At 47.0% G+C, this 22,740-nt stretch overlaps 1 protein-coding gene across 10 annotated transcripts in view; it reads left to right on the top strand.

The window, feature by feature from the left end:
• Positions 1-22,740, top strand: part of Tdg (Thymine DNA glycosylase) — a 300,029-nt gene that overhangs the window by 244,385 nt on the left and 32,904 nt on the right. For 6 of the 10 annotated variants that reach the window (XM_075872931.1, XM_075872926.1, XM_075872928.1 and 3 more), the window contains 2 exons: positions 4,479-5,068; positions 5,441-17,278. The exons of 3 other annotated variants lie outside the window; for them this stretch is intronic. In XM_075872931.1, coding sequence (XP_075729046.1) covers positions 4,479-5,027 — 549 coding nt within the window. In that variant the 3' untranslated portion in view covers positions 5,028-5,068; positions 5,441-17,278. Of the gene's footprint in view, positions 1-4,478; positions 5,069-5,440; positions 17,279-22,740 lie in introns of those variants that run through there. One more of the 10 variants, XM_037415285.2, reaches the window with a different exon arrangement.

The following is a 22,740-nucleotide window of genomic DNA, read 5'->3' as shown; positions in this document are numbered from 1 at the left end:
CTTGGACGTTGAGCAATGGCACAGCTGCCTTAGTGTTGATGAGCATGTTGAAAGTGGATTCATTAATCCGTACGGGAAGATGAAGAAGTCCAATAGTGGTGACCGTTTTGTCCACTTGCAGGACAGTAACTGTATTAGTCACCGTTGATGTGCATTGATGACCGGTAGACTTCATAGTAGTGCGGCATACCCGCGTGTAGTGTCCATGACGTCTGCACCGCGACAACGTTCGGCTCCTGGCAGGGCATGCGGCGGAGTTGGCCCAATGCCGCGTCGACCCGCAGCAGTGGCAGGCACCCGTGCGAGCCGGCGGCAAAGCAGGAGAGGAGGTATCTGCAGCAGTGGAGGGCGAGAAGGTGCATGCAGGAGAAGTACCGCTGGCGCGATCTTGCACCGAAGCTTGGGGAGGATGACCGTCATTTGGTCTGGCATCTTGAATGGCTCAGCGAGCTGAGCTGCCATCTTGAATCAGATGCGACGGCACTGCGTCGGCTTGCGCTCCCGATAACTTTAGCAACGCGCGGTCAACGCACTCCCTCTCTCGCTACGTCGATCACCTTCTGTAGTGTGAAGTCCCTGCCCATCTTGAAAAAAGTTCTTTGTAGGTGCAGCGAAGTGATGCCAGAGACAATCTGGTCGAAAGCGAGGATATCGTCCACCACGCTGAATCCACAAAGCTTGGCTACTCGGCGTACTTTCTGCATAAACTCTACCGCCAACTGGTCTGGGCCCTGGCGCAGGGCTTTGAAGTTGGCTCGCTTACACGCTGCGTTTGGTTGAGGGTCAAAGATTGCATTCAGCAGCGCAAGGGCTGCATCGAACACGTCCGGCGTCGTCTTCAGAGTTGGCCGATCGGCTCCCGGCTCATCTTCGGCAGCACGCAGGTAGGTGTTGAGTCCTTTCACGCCCAAGTCGTTCAGGAGCAGCGCCTTCTTGTGCTCCGGCGTGGCGTCCCTGGCAGCGATGTCGATGTAAACCTGTAACACAGGACGCCACTGCCACGACGCAATAGGCAGTACACCGGGGCACTGAAGAAACGGAGGCGGAGGGATAGCCACGTTCATGCCTGTCGAAGAGAGCGTTGAGACGGCAGTTCAGGAGAGACGTGCACGTAGGTAGGCTTCACGACCAAACTAGCACAGAAAGTGTAGAAAATTAAAATATATGCAGGAAATACAGTAGTGGTGGGACAGCTTGCACGGGTGCCGAGTTGACAGCACGATGAAGAAGGCTGGATGCCCACCTTGCCGCCTAATGCACGTAGATTGAAGATTCTTGTGGCCAAAATGTAGTATCGTGCGGCGGACACGCCGCACGGAGAACACAGGGCACGGCGCCGAAGCACCGGCTGACGCGAGGTACACAGCAGCCGATAACCAAGCAGGAACTTCCTTATTATGTACAATGCCACACATATATACTCAGGGTAGCGCCCCCTGAGGGCGAAAATACTTTACATGAAACTGAATCTGACAACCATCAAATCGAAACCGAAACACCACAATAACGCAGCATACCGGAGATTGCTGCTGGTCACCGTTTGAAGCATCACTGCTGCTGGTGGGTCCGGAACTGCTGCAGTCTCACCTGAGTGTCATCAAGGTTATTGGCCATGCTAAGGAGCACCAGCATCACGACCTTTGAAACCAAACGCCCGCTGCTTCTGAGCAGAGCGGCACAGTTATTAACTGAGCAGAGCGGCACAGTTATATAACGACAGTATGTGCATGCACGCTGTTAACAGTCTTCAGCTGTCGTCTTCTAGGCTGTTCTTGGATCTGGACAAAGGGAGACCGGGAATAGGGAATTAATGACTCGGTGGTCGACGCTCGCACGTTCAAGTTAAAAAATGGACAGCTGTACACTCGTGCTTGCGGTGTAAGGTCAATTATTTTGGGGAAGTTGTTCATAATTGCATCATTTAGTAATTGCATCATTTGTTAGTAAAACTGATGGTCACCGCATACTCTTTGGCATGACGTTTGGTCATTTTGGCACTTTTTCAACACAACCTTCTCGGAATCATTGAGGTGGACATTGAAAGCTGACTCCCTATAGTGCCTAAACAATGCCTTGAAGTACTCGTTTTGAACTTATTTTGCAGATCAGGCTGTGTTGGAGTTGTTAAAAGATACTAATAGGCTGCAAGTGAGCACATTTGAGGCACTATTCTTTCTTTTTGAAAATGTCTTTTTTAGGTCTTCTCTTAGACTAAGATGCTAACAGTTTGTAGCAGTTTCCAAAAGTCTTTAAGGCTTTGTTTCTTGAAATGTCTCGGGAATGTCCTTCTCCTGTCCAAATTATTGCATTCACATGAAGTCTTTTGTAGATATCCTTCGGATGTTTCAGACAGAAAATAAAATGGACGGAAGAAACAATCGAAATGCAACGGCCCTAGGTCGTCCCTTAGATAACTGGCTCCAAATGTGGACATTCGGCTATGATTTGAATTTCCCCTGGATTTTTGTAACCCATTGGGAACCCGCCGGCCTTAGAAATACATGTCTGATGTTTTACAAGCTATAAGCAATGAAACTCTCAATTCACTGAGAGCAAACGAAGCAATATTTTCAGCCTGAAAATGATGGAAGCACATTTATAGCATGCAAAAAGGCAAAGTGATCACTCATTTAAAGGTAGTGTTGAAATTTATCTTTGCATGCAGTGGTACAAGTTTCGCAAACCATGGCATGCTATCGCTATAGCTCGAATAGTGGAACTATGTGCTCAGATACTACGACACAAATACTTCACTTTTCTTTAGAGCACCCCACGGTATCAGTAAACAAGCTGCGGTTCTGTATTCAGTCAGTTCGTTATACGGCCAAGCTTGCATCTCTCAGGCAGCAAAAGGAGAGAAAGCATGGCCGGAATATTGTATCCTGTCTTGTTAACAAAAGTTTTTGCTACATGCCATTCTTTAAGCCTTACACCTCTAAGCCTCACACGATCGTGGCACGAGAGTGCGTATAAAGGTAGGCAAAAATGCCTCGACCGTGCTTCTTTGGTGGTCACAGATAGTTAACACTGTTCACAGAACACAACATTGTGCTCTCTGTGTCCTCTTAATAATCCTTTTATAAAGAATCGGGGCAGATATACTCACTGAGCTTAGAACCACACTGCTAACACGCTAGCCCCTGTCTCTTGTTCGAGTGTACTAATCCTGTCAAATAAGCCATCCAAGTGGTTGCACCCATCACTACTATTCCACAGATGCTCATATTCATCTAGGTCGCAGTTGCATATTTGAAAAAGACAGAAAAATTAAAATAAAACTACCTTTTTTTTGGTACACTTCTTTGAAATATTTAGCTAGCATATTGCACATTAGACTGACTTAATGTGTATAAACATACACTGCAATTTACGCCAGAAATAAAAGTAATGTCACTGCCCATATTAAAATAATACGAAAACGCAGCCGAGATGTGCGTTTCTGCTTACACGACAGCTAAATTGACAAGCGTGATCGTCTGCGCTTGCTTATGCCACTGACCTAAAGGTTCTGACCTAGCCAAAGTGGCGTTGACGGAAGGTGAATTGACGACGTCGGGCCAAACACGCTGGCCGATCTACTGCCAACCTGACCAAGTGACGTTGGCACATGGTAAACCAGCGACATCGGGCCAAGCACACTGGTCGACCTGCTGCCCACCTGAAAAAGTGAAAAGTGACATCAGCAGATGGTAAACCTACGACATCGAGCCAAGCATGCTGGCTGACCTACTGCCGACCTTGTGAATGGCCAGTCACAGGTGGAGCACGTTTTTCATTTGTGTCGCCGACCAAAGTGGCCACTGATTGGTTCTGGCTCTTAGCAAAACGTTGACCACTGGCCATGACCCCTTGGGAGCCTGGGTTTGATGCTCACTTGAACCTGGTTTTTTTTTATTTTTTTATTTGCATCTTTCTGGATTTTGTAGTCATGGACAGAATGATGATTTTTCGCTCGCAACCAACGACTACAATGTCAACACCGACGCCAGAATTTTTGTGAAACAAGCTCTAATGGAATGCAGTATGTGAATGTTATAGCATTATTGTACTGAATCTCATTTTGCCTATGCTCTCCTGGTTACATAGGGTTGTTAGCTAGTTTAGGTGCAAAGCAATGCATGCCTCATCACACAAAAGTATGGTTATCGTACGAGCAGCTTGAGCATTGTTTATATGTGTGTGCTTGTGGGATCACAGAACAGACAATCAGCTTATATGATTCGTGTATCTGCAGCTGTATGATCACTCTTTGTTGGATAGATTGCAGGATAGTATTGGCTGACAACACATCGCCATCTCATGAAACAAATTTTGGTGGTACCACATGTGTAGAGAAAGATTGTCACTCTCATTATGCACCTCTTTTATCACTAACCAGTTGTTTGTATCAGGTGAAATTTTGGCATTGCATAGAAGGTACAAGTTAACTGTATGAATGTTTCTTGTTTGAGCTTTGTGTCAGTGGAGCTGTCGCGCAGATGAAGGAAGAGCCTGGTGACCACTCTGTTTCTGGGAGCTATCAGCCCGATCAGGCTAAAAGGCGAGGCCGAAAGAAAAAAACCGAGACAGCTTTGCAATCCGACTACAGCGTTGCAAGGACGGCCGTCGGGATGCAGCCCCCCCAATCATCAGTGCTCACGGAGCAGCAACACCTCCATCATCACACAGGCCAGTTGCCCAATAACCAGATGGCATCCGAGCAGCCAATGCATTCCCAACAGGACATGCCACAGCCGCAGATGGACTACCACAGCAACTACTACAATGCACATTGCAATCAGCAGCCGTACTACCAGCAGGATGGCTTCCCCGATCAGGCTTCGTCATACAGTCAGTGGAACAGCGGGGCCCCCCTGCAGCAGCAGCTCGAGTACCCGTGCCAGCAACCGGCTGAGTCCAGTCCCCCGGGCTCCAACTGGGCCTACCCGTCGACCTATTCAGAGGACCTTTGCCGTGCGGCCGATTTCCCGTCCTGGCTCAAGCAGGAACCACTAGACTCGTGTGACACTGGGGGCAGCTACTGCTAAAGGCTCAGGTCAAGGAGACACCAAAGCTAAGGTAGTTCATGGTATGTGCCTTCAATTTTTGATCGATAGCCCTACCTACAACTTGAACTAGTAATTCGGGCTGCAAATAGCTTGTCCAATTTTAACACAGCCCTACTGGTGGGATTTGCTCCCAGTGGGTATTTTACCAATTTAGACTTACTCCTAGTCCTGGCTGTTTGAGTGATCATTCCAATTGGGAATGGAATGTCCGCTACCTCTTCTGCAAATATAGTGCAGCTATTGGGAATGGATTCTGGTACATCTGTAGCAGGGGACAGAGGACATGAGTAGTTATCTAGCTGGCATAAGCGCAAAATAATTTTTCTGCAGTGGTCTTCTGTATGGTGTGGTGAAAAACATGGAAATGGGCACGTTTTGTTTGTCTTTCCCAGAAAGGAGCCAGGCGTTGGAGCCACCACCAGTGTCTCCCTTGTGTGTTCATCCCGTACCTGCATTCAGCAAGTCCTGTGCAACCCTGATATGCTTTTTTCTAAAGCTCTGTTAGAGACAGCAAAGCAGGTTGTGACATCACCCTCAACAAACCAGTATGTGCCAGGTTTGCATTTTGGAGGATGCTTCTGTGCAAAGGTTGCTTGTGGGAATAAAAGGATTATCTCAACAATTTAATGAAAGCACAGTTGGCATGAATGCAGTTTAATACATTCTTGGTTACTCGAGCGGAAGCGTGCAGAAAAGGGCTGAAATGCCGTCATGGTCTTTTGGGATCAACATGTGCCACTTATTAAGCCAGCACTAATCAATCAATGGAGTCATTTTGTAAGAGTTACAATGTTAATACAGTCGAATATCGTTGTAAAAGACACTGGTTTAAGAGACAAATGGCATAAGAGACACCAGTGTGCCTACAGCAAAATTATGGTTGATAAAAAAATGCCTACGTAATGCCCTGCTTATAAGAGATGATCTCATATAAGAGAAAAAAATTTCTGCCCGTAACATGCCTCTTATAAAGGGGTTTAACCGTAGTCTGTGTATGCAGCTGGCTGGGACTTGCTGACAATCTGTACTAATCCTTTAATGTATCAACCATATATATTACTGGCACATATTTCTTGAGGGTTTTATACCTAAATCATAAAGCAGTTTACTTCTACTGAGAGTTTTTGATTGAATAGAGCTGAAAAAGCCGAGAACTGAATCAAAAGTAAGCTACAAGGAACTTGTGCGGGGGTAGAAGAGAGAGAACACAACTTTATTGTCGTCAAACTTAAGGAGGTAGGTCATCTGCCAGGTTGAACCTTGTGGCCACCTCCTCATACCTTTGTACGGCCTGGAGCTGAACTGCCAGGCTGGTGGAGGTCAGAACTGCCTCCCACCCCTTTGGCAAGGGAGTGGTCAGGAGATTGGGAGAGCAGGGATATTCCCTGCGGGGCCCAGAGAATGTGATTAAGCTTGGCTATTGAGCCACAATGCGAGCAATGCGAATCAAGCATGTCGAGGTATATACGTGCGCAAATGTATGGACACGGGAAAAATGTGTTTGTAAGCTGTGCCAGATAACCTCCTGGTGCTTAGTTAGCTTTGGTGCGGGGGTGGTTTTGACTGCCTCGAAAGACGGTTATACTGCGCGATGTCATGGTAGGATGTCAGTGCGAGTGCACAAATTTTTTGTTCATGTGAGAAGTGTCATCAGCACACCTGAACCTGTCATCAGAAAGCTTGTGCAAAAGGAGAGTTTAAAGTTCTGTTTAATACCTGAAATTCAGGGGCGGCGCCAGGGGTGGGCATAAGGGGCTTTTTGCGTGCACCCTCCATTGCCCCTCCAAGAAAGAACATAGTCGTAAAACAATGGCTGTTCTCCGCTTCTCTCACCCCTCCCGAAGGAACTCACTTATCAAGGTTCTAAGGTTCTCTTCCCCCCCCCCCCCCCGGTAAAATAATACTGCTGAAACAGGGTGGGGAAGGATTTCCATCCTAGGAATGTCTATGCCTTTCTTTATTTCTTTGACTTATGTTGTGTTACAGTGCCGATATTGTTCACAATAATGCTGGTTATGGAGCCACACCATGAGGTCACAGTGCAAGACATTTCCTGCTGTTTCAGTCTATGAAAAGTCAGTACCAAGAAGACTTGCCTCATACAAGCTGTCTGTGGGGCTTGTGCAATCCTTTCTCATATTGTGGTGACCTCGTGACTGTATTGTACCTGTTCCTATCTAACTAGGGAAAATAATGCATCTGTGAAGGCCACATGTTAATTGAGCGCACTTGTCAGTATTTGCAACAGGTCATTGAACTGCATTTTTTTACACATACTTGCACATGATGAAAAATACATTGTGTATAATTTTACGATGACATAAAAATCTACAGTAGTACTCGTAACGGCTGTGTTGTAAATTCTGAAAAATGTCCCCAAACGTTGCAAGAATGTAGTCACTGCCAGTAAGCATGCTTTCAGACTCCAGCTTTGCTATTTGCACTTAATGTTAACATGCACAGTCTGGTGCTACAAAGAAACCTGACAGGCTGATGTGCAGAGCTGTGTGTGAAGATGGGGTCAAAATTACGAACTGCAGGCACACGGTTAGTCATGGGTTTTCTTTACACAGTACTATTATGAATAAACTGTTGCACCCCTTAAAGCAAAGCAGTGTGCCCGAGTTCGCTCATAGTTCCTCTCTGAAACAATAATTACAGTGTGTTATGTACAATAAAGCTTTACATTTAGCAACACTGTTCAATCACATGACTGATGTGGCCAGTGTTTCCTCTGACTTCTCTTTTTTCCCATTTCTGAATTTGCATGTGGATTTCATCTTCTCATTAAATGAAGATTCAGCCTGTAGACCTTTTGCTTCTTTGTTGTGTAGCTTACCTAAACATGATACTGGTGGTGTTTGTTCTTTCATTTTTTCTGGTAAAACGCACCCCAGCAGGTTTGGACATGGCAAGCAAACGAACAAACACAGCTCAGGCAGGGATACGAAGTAGCTGTGTAGCCTGAAAACAAACGAAATTAGTACAAGCAGACGATTATGCACCCTCTTTAGCTGCACTTCCGACAAGTCAGCGTCCCATGCCCTGTGCTTGCAAAATGTGCAATTAGTATACTCTGAAGCCAAATCAGGCAGTGCATGGGAGAAGGCAAGCAAGCTGGTGACTATGATTCTGGCCAGTTAAGCCACAGACAGTCTTTATGCTGGCAGTGTCGTCCTGTTGGCATGGTGACAGAACAACTCCTCCAGCAAAGACCAGTTTCGAAAATTGTCGTAAAACGGCTTACAAGTGTTACCAAATTTTTCTAGGTGAAAGGCCCTTGAAGTTTCTACTTTCATTTTTAAACTGCTGACATATTGGACACAAGTATATTCGTTCTAAAGCCAGTGATATTTACACTCTAGTGTGCAAGGTACAAATGAGATTTTGTTTCTTTAAATATGGTCCATAAATCTGGTTTCATAAGATATGGTTTGAAGTGGATGTACAACTTGCATTGAGTCGAAACTTGTGCTTATATATATTATATGCATTACAGGCATAATAGCCTACAGTAGCTGATGGTGCATGATAATTTTCTTAAAGCTCCGTCATCTCTCAGCATTTATCGCATCTAAACGCCCTTAAATAATTTTTATGCTGATGCTCTTATCGATTGTAGTAGTTTTTTTTTACACTGTTTAATCCCTTGAATGGCTCAAATTGGAGAAAAAAAGGTCTCCCGTATCAAATTTGTTTTCTAGTGATGACTGCTTTTCTCGCATGATGCCACCAGAATATGAGCTGGAAGTTTCTTTGTAATTAAAAATTGTGATAATGCCTGTGATTAAATCAATTTAATGTTTTGTTATGTATTATGTACAAGCATATAGGTTCATCATGAACCTATATCTTAATGCACAGTTTTTGCAGCAGCAACATGGAATTGGATAATGCAATTGCTGAGTTTGCACTGTTTGGAATTCAGTAACTATTTTTTTTATTTGTCCGTAAGCAGTAGGTTACCTTTGAGACAAACTGTTTTTACCTGAATTTATTTAAGGAAACTTAAAACCAATTTTTTTGAACAAGTTGCGTATAGGTCCTCGAAAATCTTGAAAACCCTTGAATTTGTGAAGTGCATTTTCAAGACCCTTGAAAGTCGTTGCATTTTTTTCCGTCCTTAGAAATCCTTGAATTTTATGAGCGCTCCCAATCGACATTGCGGCCTCTTTTATGTGGTAGATCGTTATACCTGCCAAGTCTGCCACATTTCAATCTATTCTTACGTTTGTACGGTTGTCAGAAAAACCTCCCGGGAATTGAAATTTCTGTGCATGATCTGGCCCCATTGACAAAAATGCAGCGCAATCCAATCCAGGTCTTTTTGCAAACCCATCGCATTTTATTGTAAGTGAATTTACAAGGTGTTCATGTAAACATGCATGTGGGCAAATTTCAGATATTCCAAACTCTTTTCCTTATCGCGCTGCGTAGTATGAACTTTAGTGCCAAAACCGTAGAACGAAGGCCGAGAGCAGCATGCTCACATCATCAGAAGGACGCGCACGGCCAGCGCATGCAGTGTCAGAACTGCGCTTATCGTTTGCCACAACCAGTGTGAATGAATTTGCGGTCGCTAGTGACACAATCATGTGTGGCGACGACGTACCTGGCAGAACTTGGAAAGTGCATGGGCGTTCAACGCTCGACCAGTTAAAGCGACATTGCTTTCCACAAATGCTGCGGACAAAATCGCAGCAGATGCGATCATAGCAAGAGAACGACAAGGTGTTAAAGACACGTGCACTGCCAGCGTGTGCGGATTGAAAGCGGAACTACCGTTTTCCGCAACCGCCGCGTGCAGAGCCACGGTTGAGGTGACGCAATTACTAGCCAAGGGCATGCGGCTAATGCAGTGGTAGAGACAATAAACGTGTAAAAAAATGCTAAAATAGTTTTGGCGTTCCTGTCCAAAGAATCTAGTAATGTTGTTCCTGTCGATCTGGGTACTTTGGCGTAGTGTTTTCTGTTGGCCTTAAGCGAAGCTTCGGCCCGCGCTTTCCCGGCAGCCAACTGCGCCATCCCATTTGTTCATGTGCCCCAGGAAGACATACGTGAGTTCTTTTGATAGAAATAGGTGTTGCTAGTTGTTTTGATGTCGCGAAATTTTGATATATACAAGTATGTTCACCTCCCCACCCCCCCCCCCACCCCCTAGTAAACTCGTACCTTTTACTATAGTTGGAAAACCCTGCCGTCAGGTGTTCAGGCACTCCATGCCCGTATGAGATAGCGCAGCGCCGGTATTTACTGACCCCTTCCCCCCCTCTCACTGTTATTTTTTCTCTATTTTTTTTTGTTAGCAAAAAAAAAAGAAAGTAGGGCAAATAAATCAGCACCCCCCCCCCCCCCCCCTTTTTTTTCTCATTGCGGAAATCTCCCAGATTCAGAATCCTTGAACTTGACAAGTATGGATTGGCATCGACAAACTTTTCATTTCTGAAATAGTAAATTGGCGTGAGTTGATATGGTTTCGTTTTCCAAAACTGCATGGAGAATAAAGTTTTACTGCGTCAAATGACGAACAATCGAAGTGAGAGAATCATATGCTCCTCGGAGCTTCTTCCCTATTGTGCAAGCAGTGAAGCTTGTGAAGGTAATTTGAAGTTTAAGGCATGAATATGAAGTGGACGAAGATAAGGTACACACACATGGAGTGCTCCATGTATGTGTACCTTATCTTCGTCCGTGTTGTATTTGCGCCTTAAACTTCAAATATGTTAAACCAACAAGCCCAGCCTGCCCTTCCTACATAGTGTAGCCAGAGCAAGCTAAAGTGTAGACTAGCCACGTTTTTCTAATTGCAATGTGCATGTACTATATAAGTGCAATAAAAATGAGTCAGTTTTGAAAATTTAGAGTAATAAAGTTTCAACATTGCGTGCTGCTTTTAGTCCTTGAAAAACCTGTGACAGGTCCTGGAAAGTCCTTGAATATCCTTGAATTTCTGCTTTGGAAACCTGTACGAACCCTGTTTGAAGTTACAGAAACCTTTAGAATATATAAATTATAATATATAAATTTTGTCCCTGAAATATGTAAAAATTTATCACCAAAATAACTCTTTTAAAAAGACATGGTACAGAATGAGAAATATGATTACAACTTTTACCTTCTCCATGCATGCTCTGCTCTTCCCAAAGACATTTCAGTCTTATTGGTTGGGCAGGCGATGGAACTTGTTCTTTCAGAAGTGCGCAATTCACGTCAAGACTTAAAATGTAGATTTTTCTCTACTGGAGCCTGTAAAACTAGCTGCACATACATTAAGAGTAGGAGGAAGTGCACTGGTCCTGCCTGCTCTCTGTTGACAAGAAACAACAGCTGGCCAACAAATGCGGTCCACAGAGAGAAGAAATGTCCGAAAATAGTTTTTCTTTAAAAATGTTTTTTCTCGTCAAAGGTGGTTCAGGGCTCCTGACAGTCTGATTACCTCAAATCAATTTGCATAATTTTGTTATGCTTAAGTCAGGCATAAAGCAATGAGCAGGATTTGTATACGCTTTCTACATTTATAATAAATGGGCATTCAAATGAAATCGAATTAGAGTTATAGATTATTCTTTGGGAGCTCCACATTGTCAATAATTTCACCATTATAGACTTACTATACTACCACAGATAATGGAAGTAAAATTTTTTTGCTTTTAATTCTATGCCACCATCTCTGCACATGAATGTCGGCTTGAGCTCATGGGTTTCAAAGTGCTTTCTTTATTTTGGCTACATTGCCTTGGCAAATTTTTCTAGAACATTGTACATGAAATCTCTTGCTCCTCAGAGGGCAAGGTACGTTATTTTTACTGAGTACGTAAACTCTGGTAGACATTTTTTAAATCTGTTATGTTAAAAATCATTGGTACAAGTATTTGTTTTGTGTGTGCACTCATTTGCATTCATTTTCTTGTAGCATGAGTTGCGCTTTTTGTAAAGGTTAACTTGCTAATATGAGATAAATTGTTTTTCTATTTAATGCCATTTAAAAAACGTGTATTTTTTGTCATGACTTGTTACAGAAAAGTCTCTTCAGTGCTAATAAGTCCACACATCGTGCATGCATATATTGTATAATATTTTCAGGAAATTTCTTAGTTTACTAGTACTGGCTGATGAAACTCGCACATAGCAAATAATTGCTTTTTATCGGCTCTTTCATTTTGAAACACATAAACTGAACAGATTATCCACTCAGATCAACAAGCTGCTGTTCTGCCTGAATGTGGCACATTGAGAATAGCACTTCCTGAGCCAAATTTTGCCTGCTTGCAGCACTGAAGGGTAGTACAGCTGCATTCTCGCCTGTGTAGAGCGCACTAGCAGTCGGACTTGCTCAGCAGGGCTACACCTTGTGGCAGTTGTCTTCTTTGACGTAGTGTGGCCAGGAACATGTGCGGCCTAAAGGACATGCTGACCTTCTTCGCTCAAGTGATAGTGTTGAAAGGTTTGTTTCTTTTAACCGAAGATGCATGCTCACTCAAGGCATTTTTGGCATCTTGATTCCAAAAGGTGGCACGTTTCAACTGATAACACGTGCCTGACCTGGTGCGTGTTATTCCAAGAAGGTGCCCCCCGTAAAAAAATTTTCTGGCTATGCCCTTGCCGACAACTGCCACAAGCCGTAGCCCTGCAGAACAACACCGGTCACTCACGTGCTCTACACAGATTTGGACGCGGCCGTACACTTGAATACAGTGGGCCAAGGTGAGCTTTTCCATCATTTCCATAGGCAGTTGTCAATAAAGCTGCTGGGTATTCACTGAAGCACAAATGTCTCAAAGGTGCCTGAAGTATAAATATAAGGGCTTGTTTTTTTTTTTGTTAGACACAATATTAAAGAGAACTAACAAACAATAATACCAAGGAAAGTGTAGGCGATGTTATTATAAGTGATTGTAGTGTAAACATTAAGAAAGGAAAGAAGGCGAAAAGATATTGTCACTGGCAGGATCCAAACCTGCGACCATTAATTAATGCGTCCAATGCTCTACCACTGACCAACATTAGCGGTCATCCCCCTCCCCCCGTCTACTTTGTAGGGTATACAATAAAACCTCATTAATTCGAAGTCACTAGGGATGCGAGAAAGCTACGAATTAAGCGGGTTTTTGAATTAACAGAACATACAAGAAGTGGGATGCAAGGAAGGAACTTTTCAGAGTAATCAATGCTCGTCGTTTGCTGTGCCGGCTAGCTTGCGACTCCAAAGGTCATGTTTTCCAGCAATACCTGGACTTTATTTTGCAATGAACATGAAGGAATGGTGGTCCTTGCTGCTGCCACCGAAGAAAAAAAAAAAAAAAAGCTGTCGTGATCAATTAAAATGTGCGCCTGCGGAAAATAAGACATCTTCACTGCAACATAGTTGTGACATGCAGGCAGCATGTTTTCTGCTCCTCGCTCTGTCAGCATGCCATGGTGTGACCACTCGAATATTCTTTCTATTATAATTATGACTTTAATAATGGCCAGTATGACGAAGCTCACGATGTGCATTGGCTGGAAAAAATGATCTTTGAAACTTTCGAAATCAGTTTTCTAAGTAGGTGTTGCTGGCAAGAACTCCGCCAGCAGTGTAAATACTCGACTTGTTGGAGCAACCGGCAATCGGAGGTTCGCATACATCGATATTTCCGCTAAACTGTCCTTTACTAATTTCTTTACGATTCCAGAAAGAATGGGTAAACCATGACCCACTGACGTTGCGAGAAACTTGCAATAAGCTGCCCGCAAGGCATCTCTGTGTTGCAGTGAAGCATGGCTTGTTTTCTGCAGGCGCACGTTTTGGTTGACCACGAGACCGTTTTAGGGGCGAAGCTCCTTATGGCGTGGCTTGTGCGTCTCTCGTAGTACGTAACCACCAGTGGCACATACCCAAAACAGGTATAACATTTGACCTCCAAGGTGGTGCCGGTGAGAGATTTCTTCTGTGCGTTGTTTAACAATAAAAAATGGTGCTCAATGTACATGTCAATGGCTGCTAATGGGGAATGAGAGACAGGAGCATTCGGCTTTTAGTCAACGCGCACGCTGCGATCCCCATTAGCAGCCATTGGCATGTACATTGAGCACTATCAGACAAGAAAGGGTTGCTACATTATACTCGCTGGGTGTAACCTCCTTAGTTTTAGATAGGTACTTTCTACTGAAAACGAGAAAACCGCAAGTGGACATGGAGGAGCCCTAATGGCGAAAATAGGAACGAAATAGACTTTATAATGACTGCACACCCAGGAATCGTGCAGGATGTGGAAGTTGTTGGCAAGGTACGATGCAGTGACCATAGAATGGCACGGTCTCGAAATTTCCTAGACTTGAAGAAGGAACGACAGAAACTGATACGGAAGAAGCCAATCAATGAGCTAGCACTGAGAGGGAAAGTACAGGAATTCAGAGTCTCGCTTCAGAACAGATACTCGGCTCTTATTGAGGAAACCAGCCTTAGCGTTGACACAATGAATGATAATCTAACGAGTATCATTACGGAGTGTGCAGTGGAAGTTGGAGGCAGGGTAGTTAGACAGGACACTGGCAAGCTTTCCCAGGAAACGAAGAACCTAATTAAGAAGCGTCAAATCATGAAAGTCTCAAGTACAACAGACAAAATAGAACTGGTAGAGCTTTCGAAGTTGATTAATAGGCGTAAGGTATGCGATGTAAGAATGTATAACATGGAGAGAAGCATCAAAGCGGTAAAGAGAAAACTTGGGTTAGGCAAAAACCAGATGCATGCACTAAAAGACAAAGAAGGCAAAGTAATTACCAATAGAGATAGGATAGTTAAAATAACAGGAGTTTTAGAGAAATCTGTACATTAGCCGGGACAACCACGACCATAATGTAAGAAATCGCAGTAACCCAGACGACACCCGCCAGTAATGATAAAAGAAGTCGGAAAAACCTTGGAGGGAATGCAAAGAGGCAAAGCTGTTGCTACGAACTGGGTAGCATCAGATATGCTCAAAGATGGAAGACAGATTGTGTTCGAAAAACTGGCCACCTTGTTTACGAAGTGTCTCCTGACTGGAAGGGTACCAGAATCTTGGAAGAATGCTAACATCATTTTAATACATGACAAAGATGACAAGGACATGAAGAGTTGCAGACCGATCAGCTTGCTCTCCATCGTATACAAGCTATTTACAAAGGTAATTGTTAACAGAATTAAGACAACATTAGAATTCAATCAACCAAAGGAAGAAGCATGATTTCGAACAGGCTACTCAACAATCGACCACATTCGTACTATCAATCAGGCAATAGAAAAATGCTTAGAATACAGCCTACCACTATACATAGCCTTTATAGACTACGAAAAGGCATTTGATTCAGTAGAAACATCAGCAGTCATGCAGACGCTGTGAAATCAGGGTGTTGACAAAGCATATATAAACATCCCGGAAGAAATCTACAAAGGATCAACTGCCACCATAGAATGAAAAAAGCGACAGAATACCAATCAAGAAGGGTGTAAGACACGGGGATACAATCTCCCCAATGCTATTTACCGCGTGCTTAAGGAAATTTTCAGAGGCCTAGATTGGGAAGAGTTAGGGATAAGAGTTAATGGAGAGTACCTTGGAAACTTGCGCTTCGCCGATGATATTGCGTTGCTGAGTAACTCGGGGGACAAATTGCAAATAATGATTACTGAATTAGTCAAGGAGAGCAAAAAGGTAGGTCTAAAAATTAACATTGTCGTTCTTTATGAAAGGGAAAACGCTGACGCGTGGCCTGTGCTCCGCGGCGGCTGCCTACAGCACCATCAACCGATAAGTAAAGAAAGCACGTTTGTTTTTCACGTCATCTATGGCCAAGCAAGATAACGAGTTATGGCCGGTAGACAAGTGCTGCTAAATTACGTTCCCTGATCGCTCTCGCGGCGAGCAATATCGGGTAATTAATGCAGCTTGCGCCGTTGTCGCGAACAAGGTTTGGCATGTTGGCAGTGGACTACACACTGCAGGCGTGAGCAGAGTGTAGGGGGTCCGTCCTATGAACCGCTGACGCAGAAGCCTAGCTAATGTTTCAGCCGCACACAGTCATATCATGCACGATTAACGTCCCCTATCCGTAGCTAGTCTCATCGCTGCTACACGGGTTCGGACGAATAAGTTAACAGGCTAGGTCAACAACAACACTTTATTGCTAGGCATTAGCAATAATGTGCAAATGTGCCATGCGGTTATTCCCGCACAGAACATTTGCCTGCCGGCCGGCAATTATAACACCAAGAATCCATGCTTCACGGTATGCAGAATCGACCGTATCCTGCATGCAGAAATGCTGAACACAACACGAGTGCCGTTGTTAAAGTTCCAATTCATGTACGCTGTGCCAGTCGAAGGGTGCTTTGTGTTTTTAACAGTGGGCTTGGTTATAATTTTAAAATAAGCCTATTGCTGAACACTTTATTTCTGGCCATAAAAAGAATGCTGCTGCAATGATAGTGCATTTTAATTACTAGTATTGTATTGGTCTTCCTAAACTGAATGAAAGATTGTGAGATGGTGCTTATGCAGTTTCTGCTTGTGATGTGCATTGAAATGGCAAAAAAAATGTATTTGTACAGTCTGTGTGCTTCATTATACTGTTTGCTTTTAAGTACCTCACTGCTTTTAATTTTTGTACATACCTTCATTGTTCCTAGGCCTTCTTCGACACCATAATTTTCCATGCTGTGTTGACCATATTGTGGCAAGTAATTTTTGAAATCATTGTGACTATCATCGTCCTTGTAAGACAAGAAGACTTATAGAAGTAATATATAACCAGATATTCAACAAGGCAGACTGAATGAATCCAAGCAAAATTTCAACTGAGCTCTTAAATGAAGACAACTCAAGCATGTCATTGTACACACACGAAATATAAATCTCAGCACTGTTCATTCAGCTCTGTACATTTATACCCAATGTACAATGACAATTCTCATAGCCTTTCTTTATGTGGGGTGATCTTTTTGTGTGTTCTTGTTACCTTTCTAGTGCATTGTTTATGTACTGTACAAATGATGCACAGATGGCTTGCTGTATTATTGCAGTCTCTTTTGCAATTTTTAGTATCGTATTGGGAAAAGATATCCCTGTAGATGTATTTTCTCCTGTTTAATGCAGGCCATCTGTCTAGCACTACCTATTACACCGGAGTATCTGTTGTTTTTTTTTTTTTGTCTTTTGCATGTGTATGAAAGGGCCAAAATATTGAATAAAAAGAAACAGATGTTTTAATCTGTTTGTAACTTTTTCTTAGCTCTGCACTTGAGAGTGTTTTATTGTTTTTTCCCAATCTCTCTAGATTGTGGTGGGCCCAAAAGCAACAAGAATGCCTTTGCTAAAGGGTAGTTGTTGCCCAGTTATCAGCCGACTAAGCAGCATCCTAATTGATTGATTGATATGTGGGGTTTAACGTCCCAAAACCACTATATGATTATGAGAGACGCCGTAGTGGAGGGCTCCGGAAATTTAGACCACCTGGGGTTCTTTAACGTGCGCCCAAATCTGAGCACACGGGCCTACAACATTTCCGCCTCCATCGGAAATGCAGCCGCCGCAGCCGGGATTCAAACCCGCGCCCTGCGGGTCAGCAGCCGAGTACCTTAGCCACTAGACCACCGCGGCGGGGCTAAGCAGCATCCTAGTGTACTTTGTCGCGTTTTGTTTCACCTTATTTCCTATCAAATAGTCGATGAAACTTTAACTTGGTTTTCACACTGTGATAGCCCATTGGTTGCACAATGCAGCAGAAAGAGAGAGAAGAGAAGTAGACTTTATTGGGCTGTCTTGCGTGGGGAGGGTGAGAGCACCGCGCAGGGTTCCGCACCCTCCTGTCTATTTAGACCTCAACGACGGCAGGCCCAGCGCGAGCTACTAGGAGTTTGCTCCGTTCGCTTTTGCTGAGCCAGGGCCGCGTCAAGCCGCTGGATGGCGTTAAGCTGCGCCTCGTGATCGGGCGAGGCTATGTGGTTCACAATGTCCGGTGGTAGTACGTCGGTGATCGCTCCCCCCGCACACGCGTCACACCCCCACAGCACATGTGTCAGCGTTGCCAGTTCTCGCGCACAGATACTGCACTTTGCACTTTCGTAGAGTCCGGGGCACACGTGTCGGGCCAGGGCGGGCGTGAGCACCGTGCCGGTCTGTAGTTGTCTCAGGAGGACCCCCTCGCGCCGCCCCAGCCTCGGGTGAGGCCCACTGAAGGATGCTGCCGTAGTCGAGTAGTGGGTCCGAGTCCGGGGGTACGGCTTCTTCCGCGTCCGAGGGGCGGGGGGGCGCCGCACGGTGCGCGAGCTCGCGTGCAACGGCGTCCGCCCTTTCGTTGCGGTTGGCCACTCCGCCCGGGATGGCTCCGACGCGAGCCGGGAACCACCGTAGATGTGTCGTGGTCGACTTGCTTCTCGGCAGCAGGCTTGCTGCTGGGGTTCCGATGCTCCCGCGGCCTAAATTGGCCATGGCCGTGCGGGAGTCGCTCAGGATGGTGGCGACTTCGGGAGTGCCGTTTAGCGCCAGGGCGATGGCGGCTTCCTCCGCTTGCTCCGCAGACGTTGCTCGGACGCTGCAGGCGTTAAGCAGTTTGCCGTCCGTGGCTCGGACAACCACTGCTACGTAGGTGTGCGGTCGGTATTGATGCTTGGCGGCGTCTACGTACACCGCCGTCAAGTCCCTGGCGTGAGTCGATCTCTGCCAGTGCTCTCGCTCTTGCGACCCGTCGCTCTTTGTTGCGTTGCGGGTGGATGTTGCGTGGTAGCGGCAGGACCACGAGGTGTCTCGCGATGTCTTTTTCGATCTCCGTGTGCTCCGGAGCCTCGTCTTGATAGGACTCGGCTCTGGGTGGGCGCAGGCCGACTCTTCGGAGGATTTCTCTGCCGGCAGTGGTTGTTGAGAGGCGGGCGAGCTGCGACATGCGCTGGGCCTCGCTCACCTCTTCTAGGGTGTTGTGGACCCCCAGTCGGGCAAGGGAGTCGTTGCTCGTGCTTACAAGAAGACCCAGGGCAGACTTGTAGGCCTTCCTGATGGCTGCGATGATTTTGTCCCGCTCGTGCTGCAGCCATCCGTGAAATGCGCCGACGTACGATACGTGGCTCGTCACAAACGACTGCAGCAGTCGCAGGACGTTGGCTTCTCTCATGTCGTTCCGTTTGGAGGAGATTTGCTTGACGAGGCGGGTTGCCACCCCCATCTTCGTCAGAAGCCTGTTGAGGGCCGTGTGGCTCCCGTTGCCGGCGTCGATGTGCATGCCAAGCACTCTGATTCCTCGGACGTGCGGAATGGTGGTGGCGTCTTCCGTCCGAAGCGTGATCTTGGCCGCCTCCGCTTCTGCTGACTTGCGCCAGTGTCCGGGTGGTGGAAGTATTAGTAGTTCCGATTTCTGCGAGGAGAATTTGAGCCCCGTTCCGCGCGGACAGTCTTCGATCTGCTCGATCGCCTCTTGGAGCGATTCCTCCGTGCGTCCGGTCGTGCCTCCGGTCGTCCACAGGGTGATGTCATCGGCGTAGATCGTGTGCCGTACGTGCGGTAGTCGAGCGAGGCGTTCGGCCACCGGTATCATGACTGTGTTGAACAGGAAGGGGGAGATGACGGCCCCTTGCGGTGTGCCGACGCTGCCCAACTTGCGCTCCTCTAGTTGCAGGTGTCCGACGCAGAGGCACGTCGCTCGGTCCGAGAGGAAGGCTCGGATGTAGTTATAGGTCCGTTCGCCCAGTCCGAGTCTCGCGATCTGTGCCAGGATCGCCGAGTGTTTCACGTTATCAAAGGCGCTTTTTAAGTCGAGGCCCAGGATGGTCCTGCAGTCGGTCTTGCTGGGGGACTCGAGCAGGTCTCGTTGAATGAGCAGCATCGCGTCCTGCGTGCTCAGCCGGGCCCGAAAGCCCAGCATCGTCGCCGGATACGCGTTGTTTTCTATGTACCGTTGCCAGCGGTTGTTGAGTACGTGCTCGAGTACCTTGCCCGCGCACGACGTGAGGGAGATCGGGCGGAGGTTCTCAATGCCGGGCGGCTTGTTCGGCTTGGGGATCAGTATCGTGCGGGCCGTGCGCCACTGCTTTGGCAGGGTGCCTGAACGCCAGCACTTGTAGTACCGGTAAGGGCCGTGATAGCCACGTCGTTGAGGTTGCGCAGGGCATTGTTGTGTATCAGGTCCGGTCCCGCCGCAGACTTGCAGTTGAGCGCCTTCACTGCGTGGCGGACCTCCCACTCTTCTATGTCCGCGTCGAGTGTGGGATTTCCCGGTCCCGCGTAGTCCGGGTGTCGGGTCTGCGCGCTGGTTGGGAGATATTGGTCGTTGAGGCGTCTGCACACCTCGTCTTCGCCGTGCTCCTTGATCGCTGCGTGCAGGATCTGCGCCAGCCGATGTTGCTGGTACGATTTACTCTGTGTCTCGTCGCGCAGGTGTCGTAGCAGTTTCCACGTGCGGCTGGTGTGGAGTTGGTTGTCCGCTTCGTTGCAGATGGCGTGCCACTGCTGCGCGCAGAGCTGCCGACTGTACTTTTCGATTTCCCTGCCTAGGTGGGCGATGCGCTTTTGGAGCGTCCTACTGTGACGCATTCGTTTCTATCTGCGTTGAAGGGATTGGCGCGCTTCGATCAGGTGTGCCAACTTGGTGTCCATGGGTGAGGTCGTGTCGTCCGTCTCTATTTCTGTGCTCGCACATTCTGCGGCGTCTACCAGGCTTCGCGTCCATTCTTCGAGGTCTTCAATGGTGGGCGCGATATCTTGCTGGCGGAACGCGTTCCAGTCCGTGAGCTTGTGTTTCCGAGTCGAGGGCAGTTTGCTCCGAATCTTCAGCGGGATTTCCACTTCTATGATATATAATGGTCACTGCCCAGGTTATGTCCCGTGTTGCGCCAGCTCACCGCTCTGTCGTCGGGGAGGTGTGCGAAGACAAGGTCCGGGGTGGTGTCCCTAGTGATTGAGGTGCCGATGCGCGATGGCTGTTGCGGGTCCGAGAGGAGCTCGAACTCCGCCTCTTCGGCCTCTTCGAGCAGACTTCGTCCCTTGGCAGTCGTTCGAGGGTAGCCCAGTTCCTTGTGTGACGAGTAGAAGTCTCCCGCCACGAGCACCGGTGCATCGACGGCTTTCCGCCTGGCTTTGTGAAACAGCTTCTTGAAGCGCTGGCCGCGATGTTGCGGGTTGCTGTAGGCGTTTACCAGGAAGACGGATTCTTGCTTCTTCCTTCCGATCACGACCTCGACTGCGCACAGCTCTAGGGCTGTGTCGCAGTCGAGGAAGCGGTCGAGCTTGATGAGGGTGAGGCCCTTGCGGACGAAGGTGCAGACCCCCTGCGCCGCACCGGCATTGCTGGTGCGTGCGCTGGGAGGCGAGGCGTGAACGTGATACCCCGGGAGTTTCGGGAGCTTTTCCATGTGTGTTTCTTGGACCATAATCACGTCCGGGGGCGCGTCCATGGGTTGTATGTGCTGTTGCAGTATTGCCTTGCGACACCGGAGGCCGTTGGCGTTCCAGTGCCACACTTTGAGTTTGGCTTGATTAGTTGCTCTGTCCATGGTTAAGCGAGGATCCGGGTGTGTTGCGATTACCGATGCCGAGGGAGCTCAGCTCTTCTTTGAGCAGTTGAACCATGAAGAGTTTCATCTCTTCGAAGCCTGTGGTTATGCGGGCTTCTACCCTAGCTTCAAACTTGTTCATTATCGACGCCACGTTGTCTACCTTCTGCGAGATCTCGTTAATGCGACGGTCTTGCCTGTTTAGTCAGTTGTAGATTTTCTTGAATCGGGCTCCGCAGTTCAGTCCTTCCTGGCCCTCTGTGGTCCTGGAGAGCTGCGTTGAGATCGACGAGACGGATGCGGTTTCGTCTGCGTCGTTGTCCATGTTCAGGTCCTCTTCCTCGTCCGACTCGTTCACTGAGCTGCGACGGGCTTTCTTTCGCCTGGGGGTCTTGTCCGTCTCTTGCGGCGGCGGTGGTGGCGGTGGTGGCATGGCCGTCGCTTCCGATAGGGCGAGCGTCGCTGTTGGTGGAGCGCTTACATTCCACTGCATGTCCGACCGGGGCTGTTGCGAGGTGAGTCTCGTGATCATTTCGGCTTGTTTTCTTATGGTCTCTTGCTGCTGCCTCATGGACACTTGCATCAGCTTGATAGTGCTCTCGAGCTGCAACATATTGGCTGTTAGCGGGTCGTTTTGCGGTTTCCTCGCCAGCGTGCTCGAGCGTTGGCGCGTTTTCGCGTCCTTCTCGCTCTTGAAAGAGGATGCCTGTAGAATTTCACTGCCCCAACAGCTTCCCAAGTGAAGATGACACGCCAAGAGCCAGGCACAGCTGGATAACATGTCTGTAGCAATTCTTCGGGCCTTGCATTAACGAATGAGCACTGACGTCATGAACTGCATCGCTGGTGACCCCTCCCTTGGAGAGCACTGCTCTGTGCATGTTTCTTCAGTCACAGAGCCAATCAGTTTTGGCAGATTCTTTCTGGACTTCCCAAGCTGTATGCGACTATAGGTTGTGTGAGTTACCTACAACATACAAGGCGGTGGTACAAGTTGTTGCATCTTAATTAATGCATTTTAAATGTGATTGATCATTGCAATATTTGCAGATAATCAAGGAAAAAACAATCCCACTCACTTTTTGAGTGTGTTTTTTCATTCGTGGGACACCTTGTTACTATGCATGTGCCACAGATATTCTTACACCTTAGAATCACTTTTGTCAGAACGCCAAGTGACAGCACAAAGCA

This window comes from Rhipicephalus microplus, chromosome 9, assembly GCF_043290135.1.
Source record: "Rhipicephalus microplus isolate Deutch F79 chromosome 9, USDA_Rmic, whole genome shotgun sequence".
NCBI classification, from domain to species: Eukaryota; Metazoa; Arthropoda; class Arachnida; order Ixodida; family Ixodidae; genus Rhipicephalus; species Rhipicephalus microplus.
Note: the sequence above shows the minus strand (reverse complement) of the source record. Positions and strands in the feature narration are given on the sequence as shown.